Source organism: Stomoxys calcitrans, chromosome 5 (genome assembly GCF_963082655.1).
Source record: "Stomoxys calcitrans chromosome 5, idStoCalc2.1, whole genome shotgun sequence".
In the NCBI taxonomy this organism is placed as follows: domain Eukaryota; kingdom Metazoa; phylum Arthropoda; class Insecta; order Diptera; family Muscidae; genus Stomoxys; species Stomoxys calcitrans.
Genome location: NC_081556.1, coordinates 5,705,048 through 5,721,155, shown reverse-complemented (window position 1 = coordinate 5,721,155; position 16,108 = coordinate 5,705,048). Strand labels below are relative to the sequence as shown.

Genomic DNA, 16,108 nt, shown 5'->3' with positions numbered 1-16,108 from the left:
AAATGGCCTTATTTGCTGACAATTGTAATATGGGTTGGAAAAGGTATTTTATAGTGGAACACGAATCTGATATATAAAGGGTGATTTTTTTGAGGTTAGGATTTTCATGCATTAGTATTTGACAGATCACGTGGGATTTCAGACATGGTGTCAAAGAGAAAGATGCTCAGTATGCTTTGACATTTCATCATGAATAGACTTACTAACGAGCAACGCTTGCAAATCATTGAATTTTATTACCAAAATCAGTGTTCGGTTCGAAATGTATTCATTCACCGTAACGTTGCGTCCAACAGCATCTTTGAAAAAATACGGTCCAATGATTCCACCAGCGTACAAACCACACTAAACAGTGCATTTTTCGGGATGCATGGGCAGTTCTTGAACGGCTTCTGGTTGCTCTTCACTCCAAATGCGGCAATTTTGCTTATTTACGTAGCCATTCAACCAGAAATGAGCCTCATCGCTGAACAAAATTTGTCGATAAAAAAGCGGATTTTCTGCCAACTTTTCTAGGGCCCATTCACTGAAAATGATTTGCAAGCGTTGCTCGTTAGTAAGTCTATTCATGATGAAATGTCAAAGCATACTGAGCATCTTTCTCTTTGACACCATGTCTGAAATCCCACGTGATCTGTCAAATACTAATGCATGAAAATCCTAACCTCAAAAAAATCACCCTTTATTTTCAGGGGCAAGTAACTGAGTGGATGCCCAACCCCCCATAATAACCACCAAATAGGACGTATTTGCTTACCATGAAAATTTGGGCCGATATCGATATGGGCCCTTAAAAACTATCGATATTTGACATCCAAATGTGGAACCAAGTTTCTAGGGTCCACCACTTCCCAAAAATATCCCCCAAACAGGACTCATTTACTGACCATGGCAATATGGGATTTAAATGAAAGACATTTGAGTGTAGAAAATGAAGGTGATATCCAAATGTGAGACCAAGTGTTTTGGTGGGGGGCCGCCCCTCCCCAAAAACATCCCGAAAGAACACAAATTTACTACCATAGCAATATGAGGCCCAATTGAAAGGTCTTTGGGAGCAAAGCACGAACCTGATACCAATATTCGGGAAAAATGTCTATTGCGCCACCCCACCCCCATAACACCACCCAAATAGGACGTATTTGTTGAGAATAGCAATATGGAGAGGAAGAGGTATTTTAGAAAGGAATACGAATCTGATATATGTTTTCAGAGCCAAGTAACTGAGTGGCCGCCCCATCCCCCACAATAACCTCCCAATAGAACGTAAGCAAATACCATGACAATTTGGGCCGATATCGAAATGGGCCCTAAAAACTATCGATGTTTATAGTTTTAGGGGCCATACCCCAAACCGGATATATTTGCTGACTTTTGCAATAAGAAAACAAATTTGATAAACAATTTTGAGGCCAATGGCAATATGCGGATCAAATAAACGATATTTTAGAGTAGAGTACGATTGTGACTCTGTAATTGCATTCTTTCTTCTGTCAGTTATCAGCTGTTATTTTTAGCTTGCTTTAGAAAAAAAGTGTAAAAAAAGTATATTTGATTAAAGTTCATTCTAAGTTTTATTAAAAATGCATTTACTTTCTTTTAAAAAAATCCGCAAATACTTTTTGGGCAACCCAATATTTACCGATTATGACAATATGGAGCTCAAATGAGAGATATTTGAGAGTAGAACACGAAATTCATATCCACTTTCAGGAGTCCCCGGCACCCCCCAAACAAAAAACAAAAGGAAAATTTTACCTAAAATTTATTTTTAAAAAATTTTTAGCCCAAGTTTTGATCTTAAAGATATGTTTGCAAACATTCCACTAAGGAACAGGGGCAAACTTCTCACATATCAATGAGTACAGTCCGATTCAAGCTTTTAAGCTCAATAAGGGGCCTCCTTTTTACAGCCGAGTCCGAACGGCGTGCCGCAGTGCGACACCTCTTTGGAGAGAAGTTTTACATGGCATAGTACCCCACAAATGTTGCCAGCATTAGGAGGGGAAAACCATCGCTGAAAATTTTTTCTGATGGTCTCGCCAGGATTCGAACCCAGGCGTTCAGCGTCAGTCATCTGCGCTACGCTGGATATGTTTGACTGAACTTCATTGCGATTTCTAAGATAATTTCTATCAAAACTTTATTTCTATAGCAATTTTCGCCAAACTTGTATTTCTTTAGAAAAAATTGCCAACATTTTATTTCACAAGAAATTATCGCCCACATTTTATTTCTAGGAAAAATGTAGCCACAAATATTATCAACATTTAATTTCTTGTCAATTTTTTTTAAAATTTTGAATTTCTTTGGAATATTTTGCCATAGATGTATCTTTTGCTAAATTTATCCTTTGATTATAGGCCAAAAATAAAATAAATTATACGTCACACTGGCTGTTATATGATTTTCATGACTCTGCATTGAGAGGCCAAAGTATTGGGTTGCCCAAAAAGTAATTGCGGATTTTTCATATAGTCGGTTGACAAGTTGACAAATTTTTTCACAGCTTGTGACTCTGTAATTGCATTCTTTCTTCTGTCAGTTATCAGCTGTTAGTTAGTGTAAAAAAAGTATATTTGATTAAAGTTCATTCTAAGTTTTATTAAAAATGCATTTACTTTCTTTTAAAAAATCCGCAATTATTTTTTGGGCAACCCAATATTTTATGATAAATGCTGTGGCAAATCCTTTATTAATGAATTGACAGGTTCCACACAATTTTAAGAAAGCATTAAGCAAATGGAAATATTGCCAATATTTCAAACTTTCTCAGAAACTCATTGAAATGCTTCCCTATTTTCCCATTCATAACACTTAACCCAAACAAATTCCACAATTGACGAAAGGAAACCACTTCAAAACTTAAACCCTATTCTAAGCCAACAGAAAAGCACTTGAGCGGAAATAAGCAATTTAGCAAATAATATATTCTTGGGAAAAATTGTTGACCACCCTAACGAAAAATTTATATACAATAAAAAAAAAATTCCGTTGAAAAACTTGCAGAAAATTAATCTAAAGTCCTTTGGCACAAACATTTTTACCAAGGAAATTCAATTGAAGTGTCACCTTTCAGTTTTTTTTTTTTAGAAATTGTCAATGACGTATTTCATTTCATGGCATTTTTCACTTCAGAGAAGGAAGGTGGAAATGGGAAATATAATAAATGGTATATGATTGACATATACTTGATTGTAAAGTTGTTTAGGGGAGGGGGGAGGACTGGAAAGAAAACTGTAAAACTTATGCCACATGATGTCAGGCTGAGAAAGGAAACGGATGTATTTTTAACATACATGCATGCATCGTTATCATAAAATATTTGCTTGTCATAAATTGGGCTTTTCCCCCATTCGCTCTCTTGTGTGTTTCTTACAGTTATATACTCTCTTTGGCCCTTGCTGATCTCCTAGTCATAATTGTGTGCGTCCCCTTGGCCATGCTGGTCTATACCCAAGATAGTTGGACATTTGGCAAGAGCATGTGTCAAATAACAGAATTCTTCAAAGATGTCTCTATCGGAGTGTCTGTGTTTACGCTGACCGCTTTGTCTGGGGAGCGGTATTGTGCCATAGTCAACCCCTTGCGTAAACTGCAGGTAAGTTAAAAGGGGGTTAGCCACCAGGGAAATGAAATGAAACCAACACTCCTATGATTTTTCTTGCCATGCAGACCAAGCCTCTGACGGTGATTACAGCCTCCATGATATGGCTGTTGAGCATCATATTGGCCACTCCCTCGCTGATAATGTCCAATTTGCAGTACATCGAAATTAACAGCGAACAAAATTTCACAATTATCGTATGCTCACCATTTGGTGAAGTGCGTCCCAATTTGGATACTTACTCAAGGTGGGTATTAAAAAAAAAAAAAAAAACTTTTATTTTAAAGGAAATTCGGCCTTAATGAAACCAACAAAAAAAGTTTTAAACAGGCTTAAGAACATTTGTTTGGCATTTTCATTTTTAAGCAATTAAGGGATTTTGGCAATAAACTATTTTAAGCGGATTTTATTTTATTGGTGATTTAAATTTAATTTCAAATATTCCATTTTCATTACTTTTCTCTTATTGCCTGTAGAATTTTGCCTTTTAATTTTTGCACAAATACAAGCATTCAAATAAATGTTTCCTTGCATAAATCAATGCTATTCATTTGCATTTCAAATATAGTTTTTCGTCATAACAAAGACCCTTGAAGGCCTTAATCAAAAAAAAAAAAATATTTTATGCAAATTGCCATTTTTATGACAACGAAACTTTTCCTATACAAATGAGCCTAATCAGTATCCATTTTCTGAGTCTGAAACATCATACCAATTATATGGACATGCACTGGCATAGATATAGCTGCAGTTGTACATAAGATTGGGTCAAAAAATAAAATATTGTGTTGCCCAAAAAGTAATTGCGGATTTTTCATATAGTCGGCGTTGACAAATTTTTTCACAGCTTGTGACTCTATAATTGCATTCTTTCTTCTGTCAGTTATCAGCTGTTATTTTTAGCTTGCTTTAGAAAAAAAGTGTAAAAAAAGTATATTTGATTAAAGTTTATTCTAAGTTTTATTAAAAATGCATTTACTTTCTTTTAAAAAATCCGCAATTACTTTTTGGGCAACCCAATATATTAAAAATAAATTAAATAAAAGGCAAAAAATAAAAAAAAATAAAATCATACAAAATTAAATGATTTTATATGATCATCGAAGAATTTCCATTCGCCGAGTATCAACAAGGATTTCGAAGACTGCATAGCACAACAACTGCTTTCCATGCCATCACCGCACACATTTGCCGTGGCATCAATCAGCCCAAGCCATGTGATAGGACTGTCCTCGTGGCACTGGACCTATCGATGGCATTCGACACGGTCAGTCATGCCAAACTATTTAAGGATATCGCCAACATGTCCCTCCAGCCAGGCCTGAAACGCTGGGTCGCGAATTACCTGTGTGTTGGCCGTCATTTGTGGAATTTACGGTTAAGAAGTCGAAGCACCATAGAGTGGAACCGAGAGTTCCCCAATGCAAATTTTGCCCATGAACATTCCATTAAGGAACAGGGGCAAACATCTCAGATATCAATGAGTGCAGTCCGATTCAAGTTTAAGCTCAATGATAAGGGGCCTCCTTATTATAGCCGAGTCCGAATGGCGTGCCGCAGTGCGACACCTCTTTGGAGAGAAGTTTAACATGGCATAGTACCTCACAAATGTTGCCAGCATTAAGAGGGGAAAACCACCGCTGAAAATTTTTCTGATGGTCTCGCCAGGATAGGATTGGCGGACATGCTAACCTCTGCGCTACGGTGGCCTCCCAATGTTCCCCAATGCCGGGTGATATCTCCGGCATTGTTCAACCTCTACCTATCCTCCATTCCACCCCCTCCTGACGGCATAGAGATCGTATCATATGCGGACGATTGTACGATCATGGCATCAGGGCCCCCACCTATTGTTGACATTTGCGGTTGGTTGAACGTCTACCTCAACCAACTTGCCTCATATTTCGCTGCAAGAAATCTGAAGATATCTGCCACCAAATCTTCAGCCACATTGTTCACTACAAATACGGGTGGGGTGAATAATGAGCTGACTGTGATGGTCGATGGAGAAATGATTCCGCCCATCAAGTGTCTCAAAATACTTGGCGTCATATTTGATGGCTCTTACAATATCTTCCACATCCCACAGCAATTTGCGATAAAGTCAAAAGTAGAAACAAGGTCCTCAAGCCACTTGCTGGTACCACTTGGTGGTTGTTGTTGACCACGTACAAAACTGTTGGCCGATCTGCGGTAAGTTATGCAGCGACAGTGTGGTCTTGTCAGCTTAGTGACATGCAGTGGAAAAATATTCACATCTGTCAGAACTGCGACGGGCTGTCTCCTCAGTTCTCATGTGGGCCACCTCCATCAAGAGACAAAGATCGTAGCAGTGCAAAGACATAACCACATGCTGTCTAAGCAATACCTTTTGGGCTGTTATCGCAGAGACCATCCAAATCATCATCTTGTGAATAGATATCCACCGCCCAGGAGCCTTAAGGTAGACCTACATGATCTAGAGCGTGAGGTTTAGAGCTGTAAGAGAGAACCTTTATATCAAGCGGCATATAAAGCAGGTCAAGACAACATTCATGCAGACACGGTAGCAGATGAGGTAAATGGCTACCGGGTGAATGTAGTCCTTGGCGAACGACCGCCTCCCATTGCACTTGAAGAAATTGACCTTCCCCGGCAAACCAGAGTAGTTCTGGCTGAATTACGTTCCGGCAGGTGCAGCCGCCTCAATTCCTACAGAGTAAGAATTGATGCCGACGTGCAAGATGTATGTCCCGATTGTAACCAGGGACCGCACAATACACGTCACCTGTTTCACCCAGAAGACTCATACTCAGATCCCTGTGGACGCACCCCATCTTTGTTGCAGAGTTCCTGGGTCTTGACACTCAACAGAATAAAGCAGATGAAAGATAGAAAACAACAAACTGCTACAACAACAAGAACAAAAACAACCGGTTCACAAGGAGCTATATCAGGTTATAGACCGATTCGGACCGGACTTGGCACAGTTGTTGGAAGTCAATACAGAACACTTTGTGCAAAATTTCAGCTAAATCAAACAAAAATTGGGGCTGCCAGGGGCTCAAGAAGTCAAATCGGGAGATCAGTATATATGGGAGCTATGTCAGGCTATACACTGATTTGGACCGTACTTGGCATAGTTGTTGAAAGTCATAACAGAACACTTTGTGCAAAATTCCAGCCAAATCAGACAAAAATTGGGGCTTCCAGGGGCTCAAGAAGTCAAATCGGGACACGGTTTATATGGGAGCTATATCAGGTTATAGACCGATTTGGACCGTACTTGACACAGTTGTTGGAAGTCATAACAGAACACTACATGCAAAATTTCAGCCAAATCAGACAAAAATTGGGGCTTCCAGGGGCTCAAGAAGTCAAATCGGGAGATCGGTTTATATGGAAGCTAGGTCATGTTATAGACCGATTTGGGCCGTACTTGGTACAGTTATTGGAAGTCATAATAAAACACTATCTGCGAAATTTCAGCCGTATCAAACAAAAATTGCGGCTTCCAGTGACTCAAGAAGTCAAATCGGGAGATCGGTTTATATGGAAGCTAGGTCATGTTATAGACCGATTTGAACCGTACTTTGTACAGCTGTTGGAAGTCATAATAAAACACTACATGCAAAATTTCAGCGAAATCAGATAAAAATTGGGGCTTCCAGTGACTCAAGAAGTCAAATCGGGAGATCGGTTTATATGGGAGCTATATCTAAATCTGAATCGATATGGCCCATTTGCAATCCCCTAGGGACCTACATCTTTTCAAGATTTCATAAATAAAACAAGTAACACAGTGTTAAGTTCGGCCTGGCCGAACTTTGGATACCCACCACCTTCAATATAATGAAAAAATGCATAATGTTTGCCCCTATAGCAGCTTTATCCAAATATGATCCGATTTTGTCCAAATTCGGCGCGGACATTGAGAGGTCTAATATTGGTGTTTTTGGTAGCTTTATCCAAATATAGACCGATCTAAACCATATACGACACGAATGTTGAAAAGCCTAACATAAGTCACTGTGTCAAATTTCAGCGAAATCGAATTATAAATGCGCCTTTTATGGGTACAAAATCTAAAATCGAGAGATCGGTCTATGTGGCAGCTATATTCAAATCTGGACCTATCTGGGTCACACTGCAAAAGGATGTCGAAAAGCCTAACACAACTCACGACATCGGACATCGGACAATAAATGCGCTCTTTTATTGGCCCAAAACCATAAATTCAGAGATCGTTCAATATGGCAGCTATATCTAAATCTGAGCTGATCTAGGCCAAATTACAGAACCATGTCGAAAAGCCTAACATAACTCACTGTCCCAAATTTCCGAGAAATTGGACAATAAATGCTCCTTTTAAGGCTCCAAAACCTTAAATCGAGAGATCGGTCAATATAGCAGCTATATCTAAATCTGAGCTGATCCAGGCCAAATTACAGAACCATGTCGAAAAGCCTTACACAACTCACTGTCCCAAATTTCGGAGAAATTTGACAATCAATGCTCTTTTTAAGGCTCCAAAACCTTACATCGAGAGATCGGTCTATATGGCACACCTATATTCAAATCTGAACCGATCTGGGCCAAATTGCAGAAAGATGTCGAGGGTCCTAACACATCTCACTGTCCCAAATTTCAGCGAACTCGGATAATAAATGCGCCTTTTTTTGGGCCAATGAACCTAAATCAAGAGATCGGTGGTCTATATGGCAACTGTATCCAAATCTGAACCGATCTGGGCCAAATTGCAGAAAGATGTCGATGGGCCTTACATATCTCATTATCCCAAATTTTGGCAAAATCGGATAATAAATGCGCCATTTATGGGACAAAGACCTTAAATCGGCGGATCGGTCTATATGGCAGCTTTATCCAAATCTGGACCGATCTGGGCCAAATTGAAGAAGGCTATCGAAGGGCATAACACAACTCACTGTCCCAAATTTCAACAAAATCGGATAATAAATGTCTGTCTTTTATGGGCCCAAGACCTTATATCGGCGAATCGAGGGCTATGTCAAGATATAGTCCGATATAGCCCATCTTCGAACTTAACCTGCTTATGAACAAAAAAAAAAAAAACAAGAATCTGTGCAAAGTTTCAGCTCAATATCTCTATTGCAGGGTATTATGCAGACGGCACTGCCCGACTTTTGCCTTTCCTGACTACCTTTTATTATAGCTCTGACCCAATCTTATGTTGCAAATATAACATTTCCTTCCGTATTTTTTGGTTCACTGCTAACAAATGCGATTATGGTTTGACTCTTTTGTGTGTGTGTGTGTGTGTGTGTGTTTGTTTTTTCATATATTTTTTTCCAGATATGTGGTGGTGACAAAGGCCTTTGTCTACTACATCCTACCGCTGTTTATAATTGGAGTTTTGTATCTGATGATGGCGCAGCGTTTGCATGTCAGCGCCCGTGATATGCCGGGTGAGACGTTGAGTATGCAGAGCCGTTCGCAAGTGCGTGCACGGCGCTATGTGGCTCGCATGGTGGTGGCATTCGTTGTGGGTAAGTGTTGCGAAAAAAACCCCAGTACCAAGGTGTTAAAGTTGATGACAGTGATGATGTTGATGACGATGATGATGATGGTGATGGCGTTGTAGGTGATGGTGTTGAGTGAAAGTGTCTCATCAGCAGTCACCATTCGTACGGCTGATGAGCCTTAATGTCTGTCTGGGTCTGTCAGGAAGGTAACATAAAAAAACACTGCCATTAGATATTGTTGACCCTAGCACACCACAGATGAATGATGGCAGACTAACTACAACAACAACAACAACAACAGTAAGCCCAACAAAAATGCTTACCTTACTCTGTTTTCCCAACTCATCAATCCTAACTCATCAATACTGTTTATCTACCTTAGCACAATTTCCATTGATATCCTGTCCTGGATCTAGAGCAAATAAATAGAATTTAATTTTTTGTTGTTTTTTTTTTCCTTATGGCCATGACAATTGCCATTCCTCTCCCTCACCTCGCCTCCCCTCCCTAATTCTTGTTTCTATTTGCAGTGTTCTTTGTTTGTTTCTTTCCCTATCACTTGTTCGAATTGTGGTTCCATTTGAATCCTACGTCCAAGGATGACTTCGATGATTTCTGGCATGCCATACGCATCACTGGCTTTTGCACATAGTAAGTATTGTCCAACAGTAGTGGTCGTTAATTAAGTATCACCACCATTATTACTAAACCAATTCAACCAAAACCCAGTGCCATGGTGATGGCGTTGGCGATGACAACGATGACAGCTTGGGTGTTGGAGCATTTCCAAAATCAACAACAATAGCAATAAAAAAAAAAAAAACGAAAAATAACCTAACGACCCAACAATAGCTTAGCATGTTATCGTCGACAGACACTCCCTAATAATTGAGAACATTACAGTCAATCGTTTACCTGGCCACAAACCATGAACCAGCCTCACCATTAGCGAAAAATTATAGGGAACTTATTTTCGGGGGTATATTTAGGGATTACTTTGAAGTTGAGGATTTGCTTATGGCAGTGGCTATGATAATTGAGGGAAACTAGGAGATTGGGATTACCATAGACTGTGGGAATAATTTACCCAGATTAGCTTAGTCTACATTTGGACTATTTTGAGTAAAACCTGTGATCGAATGAGCAAAGTTTTCAGGTCTCCAGAAGTCCGATATATGAACTTGTGTACCTATTTCGTGAAGTACAGAAAAGTTCAGACTCAAATCGGATGTTTGAATGATATGATGGCTATATCTACCTATGGACCCATTTGGTTCATATTTGTCGTAGGTGTAGTAAAGGAGGATCAATTAAATGAATTGATATAGTGCTGCTCATACACCAAATTTCAGTCTAATCGGTCAATAATTTAAGTTTCAAGGGATACAAACCCCAATTTAAATTAATTATCCTAATTTGAGCCAATATAGCCCGTTTTCAATTTTTAATCTGCTAATCTGTCGCTCAGTCAGTCTTAAAGCCTGTTTATACGTCTTTTCATATGTCTATCTGACCGGCCATCCGTCAACTGCCTGTCTGTCTGGAAGTCAGGCGGTCATTCAGTTAATTAACTGACTGAGGGATCTATTCAGTCTGACAATTTGTCAGTCCGATAATCTGGCAGTCTGAAAATTTGTCAGTCCTACAGTCGGCAGGTCTGACAATCTGTCAGTCTGGCGATGTGTTAGTCACCCAATCTGACAATCTATCTGTGTGACAGTCTGTCAGTGTGACAATCTAAAAGTCTAACAATATGCCAATCTGTGAGTCAAACAAACTGCCAGTCTGACAATCTTTCATTCTAAAAATCTATCAGTCTAAAAATCTGTCAGTCTGACAATCTGTCAGTCTGACAATCTGTCAGTCTGACAACCTGTCAGTCTAACAATTTCTGTCTGAAAATTTGTCAGTCCTACAGTCAGCAGGTCTGACAATCTGTCAGTCTGACGATGTGTTAGTCACCCAATTTGACAATCTATCTGTGTGACAGTCTGTCAGTGTGACAATCTAAAAGTCTAACAATATGCCAATCTGTGAGTCAAACAATCTGCCAGTCTTACAATCTTTCATTCTAAAAATCTATCAGTCTAAAAATCTGTCAGTCTGACAATCTGTCAGTCTGACAACCTGTCAGTCTAACAATTTGTCAGTCTGACAACCTGTCAGTCTACCAATTTGTCAGTCTGAAAATCTGTCAGTCCGACAATCTGTCAGTCTGACAATCTGTCAGTCTGACAATCTGTCAGTCTGACAATCTGTCAGTCTGACAATCTGTCAGTCTGACAATCTGTCAGTCTGACAATCTGTCAGTCTGACAATCTGTCAGTCTGACAATCTGTCAGTCTGACAATCTGTCAGTCTGACAATCTGTCAGTCTGACAATCTGTCAGTCTGACAATCTGTCAGTCTGACAATCTGTCAGTCTGACAATCTGTCAGTCTGACAATCTGTCAGTCTGACAATCTGTCAGTCTGACAATCTGTCAGTCGGACAATCTGTCAGTCTGACAATCTGTCAGTCTGACAATCTGTCAGTCTGACAATCTGTCAGTCTGACAATCTGTCAGTCTGACAATCTGTCAGTCTGACAATCTGTCAGTCTGACAATCTGTCAGTCTGACAATCTGTCAGTCTGACAATCTGTCAGTCTGACAATCTGTCAGTCTGACAATCTGTCAGTCTGACAATCTGTCACTCTAACAATCTGTCAATCTGACAATCTGTCAATCTGACAATCTGTCAGTCTGATAATCTGTCAATTTGACTATGTGTCAGTTTGACAATCTGTCAGTCTGACAATCTGTCGCTCTGACAATCTGTCAGTCTGACAATCTGTCGCTCTGACAATCTGTCACTCTGACAATCTGTCACTCTGACAATCTGTCACTCTGACAATCTGTCACTCTAACAATCTGTCACTCTGACAATCTGTCAGTATGACAATCTGTCAATTTGACTATGTGTCAGTCTGGCAATCTCTCTGACAGCCTGATAATCTGTCAGTCTGACAATCTCTCTGACAGCCTGACAATCTGTCAGTCTGACAATCTATCAGTCTGACAATCTATCAGTCTGACAATCTGTCAGTCTGATAATCTATCACACTGACAAACTGCCAGTCTGTCAATCGGTCAGCCTGATAATCTGTCACACAGACAATTTGTCACACTGACAATCTGCCTATCTGACAACCTTTCATTCTGACAACCTGTCAGTCTGACGTTCTGTCAATCTGTTGGCATGACAAACTTACCAGTCAGTAAACCAGTTTGGTAATACATCAATCCGTCATCTGTGAGTCTGTCAGTTTTTGAGTCTACCAGTAAGTCAGTGTGTCGGTCTGTCTGACTGATGGTCAGTATGTCAATCTATCAGTCAAGCAGTCAGTCACTCAATTAGTTTGCCTGTCTGCCCGTTTGTCTGTCAATATGTCAATTAGTCAGTCTGCAGTCACTCATTCACTGTGTCAGTTATTTTGTCAGTCACTGAACCTCTAAGTCTGTCTGTCACTCAGACAGTCAGTTAATCTCTATTCAAGTGAGTCAGCTACTCAATCCGTCCGTCTGCTAATGACTGGCAGCCAGCTTGTTAGTCTCTCCTTCTGTTAGTCTCACTCAGTTAGGCCGTCAATCTGTTAGTCTATCAGTCACTCAGTTTATCAATCTTAGTGATTGACAGACAGTAGGTTAAATTGTCTGTCACTCAGTCTTTCGGTTTTTCAGTCAATTTGTTAGTCTTCCAGTCTGTCAATGTACCAGTTTGCCTGTCACTCAGTCAGTTTGCCAATATGGCATTCTTTCAATTTATAAGTCAGTCTATCTGCCCGTCCGTAAGTCTTCCTTCAGTATGTCTGCTAGTTTGTTAGTCCTTCCTTCTGCTAGTCTATCAGTTACTCAGTCTGTCAATCACTCAAACAGCGGGTGAATTTGTTTGTCACTCGGTCTCTCTGTTTGTCAGTCAGTTTGTTTGTCCAGTCACTCAGACAGTCTGTCACTTAGACAGTCTGTCTGTCACTCAGTCAGTTTGCTAATCTGTCTTTCTTTCAATTTGTCTATCAGTCTGTCTGTCAGTTCGTTAGTCTTGCCTTCAGTCTGTCTGCCAGTCTTTCCTTCTGTTAGTCTGTCATTCAGTTAGTCTGTCAATTTAATCTTCTTTCAATCCTTAACTTAGTGCTATTTTTTCTGACAATTTGTCTGCATGTTTGTCTGTCTGTGCGTCAATCAGTCAGTCTACAGTAAGTCAAGCAGTCACTCATTCTGCGTGTGTGTTAATCTCTCAGTCAGTCAATCTTTAAGTCTGTCAGTCACTCAGACTGTCAGTGAATCTTTATTTAATTGAGTCAGCCAATCAATCGGTCTGTGTGCCAATGATTTGGCAGCCAGTCTGTTAGTCTATTCTTCTGTTAGTGTCACTCGATAAGCCTATCAAACTGTTAGTCTATCAGTCACTCAGACAGTCTGTTAATCCCTCAGACAGTTGGCCAACTCGTCTATCACTCAGTCAGACAGTCAGTCTGTATGTCAATAAATCTGTTTGTCTTCAAGTCACTCAGACAATCTTTCAATCTATCAGTCTGTCGATCGCTCAGTCAGTTTGGCAATCTGTCATTCTTTCAACTTGTTAGACAGTCTATCTGCCAGTTAGCTAGTCCTTCCTTCAGTCTGTCCGCCAGTTTGCTAATCCTTCCTTCTGTTAGTCTAGCATTCAGTTAGTCTGCCAATTTAACTTCCTTAGCATCCCCAAGGTAGTACTATTTTTTTTTTGTCAATTAAGTTTTCAATGACTGTCAAATCTCAAGTGTTGCCAAGTCCACATACCACTTCTCCTATTTTTCTTCTTAAGTGTTGCTGCCATTCATTGGTTGCTGTTGTTGGTCTTTTCTAATTGCGCTGGCATTGTATGGCCATTTTTACTTTGCAGCTTTCTCAATTCCTGTGTCAATCCGGTGGCCTTGTACTGTGTCTCCGGTGCCTTTCGCGCTCATTTCAACCAATACCTGTGCTGTTGGTGTGTCAAGAGGCAGACACGTATACGACAACATTCCACCGCCACCGGCATGATGGACACCAGCATAGTTAATATGTCGATGCGCTCCACCAACAACTATAATCGAGCTTCGGTGCATTTGAATAATGCCAACTCATGCACGGCTGGCAATGGGACAAATGGCAGTGCTGGCCGCCTACCGAGTGGTTATCGTCGCCAGTCATCGATGCAATTACAGCATGGCCATCATCATCATCAGCAGCAGCAGCAACAGCAGCTGCAGAAAAAAGACGAAGGACGTACCGCATCCTCGCCGGCCATGGTGCAAAGTGGAGTTGTATTGAGTCAAGACAAAAGGTGAGGCACCATGACTGTGGTCTTACAGACCGATACCGAGCTCTAAAATGTTTCAAACACACTCACACACACACGCAAAAACACACACAAATTGTCAACAATGTCCTATAACAAGCCCAGATGAAGGCCAAGCTATTTATAAACAGCGGGCACCACACGAACACTAAGTGTTGCGGTGTATGTCTTTTGTACAAAATAAAAATAGCACACAAACAACTGAAAATGAAAGTCATGAAAATAAAAATTAAAGAAACGCAACAAAGATTACCCATTGTGAATGGTGCTGTACGTCCATGGAGGAGATCACCACATCCCCCCCTAACAGCAGACAGTATTAAATGTAAATGTATTTGTAACTTTTCTTTTGTTGTGTTGGAACAATTTTTAGTAATTCCATGTAACAAACAATTGTACAATAAATGAAGCCAACTCAACTTTCCCCTGTCACACTGACCATACAGCGGAGCGGAGGCTGACCAGCTTCAGGTGTAAATAATGACAATGATGTCCTTTTCATGTCTTGTCGTTTTCTTTTTTTTTCTAAATAGGTTTTTGTCTATTTCTCTGTTCTGTTCTTTCTATGTCTCAAACACTTTGTTGTAAAAAGTTGTTTTGTTATAGCCAAAAAAAAAAGAGAGAAAATTTAAAGAATGTAAAAAAAAACACACACATTTATATGTATGTACTTTAGTCCTAAGCAAAAAAGAAAAAGATTCCAGATGTAATGAGCAAGAAAACAAGTATAAAGTGAAAAAAAACCAAAAAAAAAAACATTTTCAAGATATTTCTTAGTTTAAACTTTGTCTTGTATTCTCATATTCCGTGTGCAATAAAAAAAACAAACAAGATGATAAAATAAACTAAATTGAAACATACAAATTGAGAATTTCTTATTCTTCTCCATTTACATCTTACTCTACGTATGTGGTGGTCGGTCATTAATAACCCCTGCTGTATACGAGTATCATAAATATTGCCTCTATCAGTCACTCTCATTATCAATATCACATTATCCCATTGTATGACAGTGTCTTCCACTACACACATGTTGAGTACTACAGGCAGAATATATGCTGCCAATAAGTCGTAAGTATAGTGTGGTAACCCCAACCGCCAGAATGTAAAATGGATGGTTTATTTCACTACTGTTGTCATTGCCTTTGTTTCACATAGGAATATTTGTATGGTATAAGGAGTAGCATTACTAGATTTTCAAGCTTAAGGGTTTAAGAGTGCCTTAATGACAACCCCAGGTCATATGTAAATAAAGTTGAACATTTTTTATTATGTACATATGTAGGTTAGGAAAGGTTAGGTTGAAAAGAGGGTGCAGATATTAATCCGCCCCTTGCCAATATGGACATACACTTAAGCCAGTAATCGGTTTGTTGTGCGCTCTAAATACTAAAAAAGTAATCTCGAAAAGAAAATTTAGTTCAGAAATTCCATGCTACTTTCAAAACCCCTAATTGTTGTCCATACCACGCCTTAAGTTGGTTCATGTCTGGTATTATGTTTCCACCTAAGTACCGGTGTCTGTTAGCCGGCCAAATACATTATCTTCCCCGCATGCCCTACACATGCTATCACTTGCCGCACCGATTTTACATAAGTGAGCTCGTAGTCCTATGTGTCCCTTTATGATACCAATAACTATACTGACCTCCTTCTTACTT

At 39.7% G+C, this 16,108-nt stretch overlaps 1 protein-coding gene across 1 annotated transcript in view; it reads left to right on the top strand.

The window, feature by feature from the left end:
- LOC106094766 (neuropeptide CCHamide-2 receptor) overlaps positions 1-15,275 on the top strand; it is a 78,837-nt gene extending 63,562 nt beyond the window's left edge. The window contains exons 3-7 of the mRNA XM_013262007.2: positions 3,382-3,601; positions 3,676-3,854; positions 8,921-9,114; positions 9,621-9,741; positions 14,010-15,275. Coding sequence (XP_013117461.2) covers positions 3,382-3,601; positions 3,676-3,854; positions 8,921-9,114; positions 9,621-9,741; positions 14,010-14,436 — 1,141 coding nt within the window. The 3' untranslated portion in view covers positions 14,437-15,275. The remainder of the gene's footprint in view (positions 1-3,381; positions 3,602-3,675; positions 3,855-8,920; positions 9,115-9,620; positions 9,742-14,009) is intronic.
- Positions 15,276-16,108: the final 833 nt, after the last annotated feature.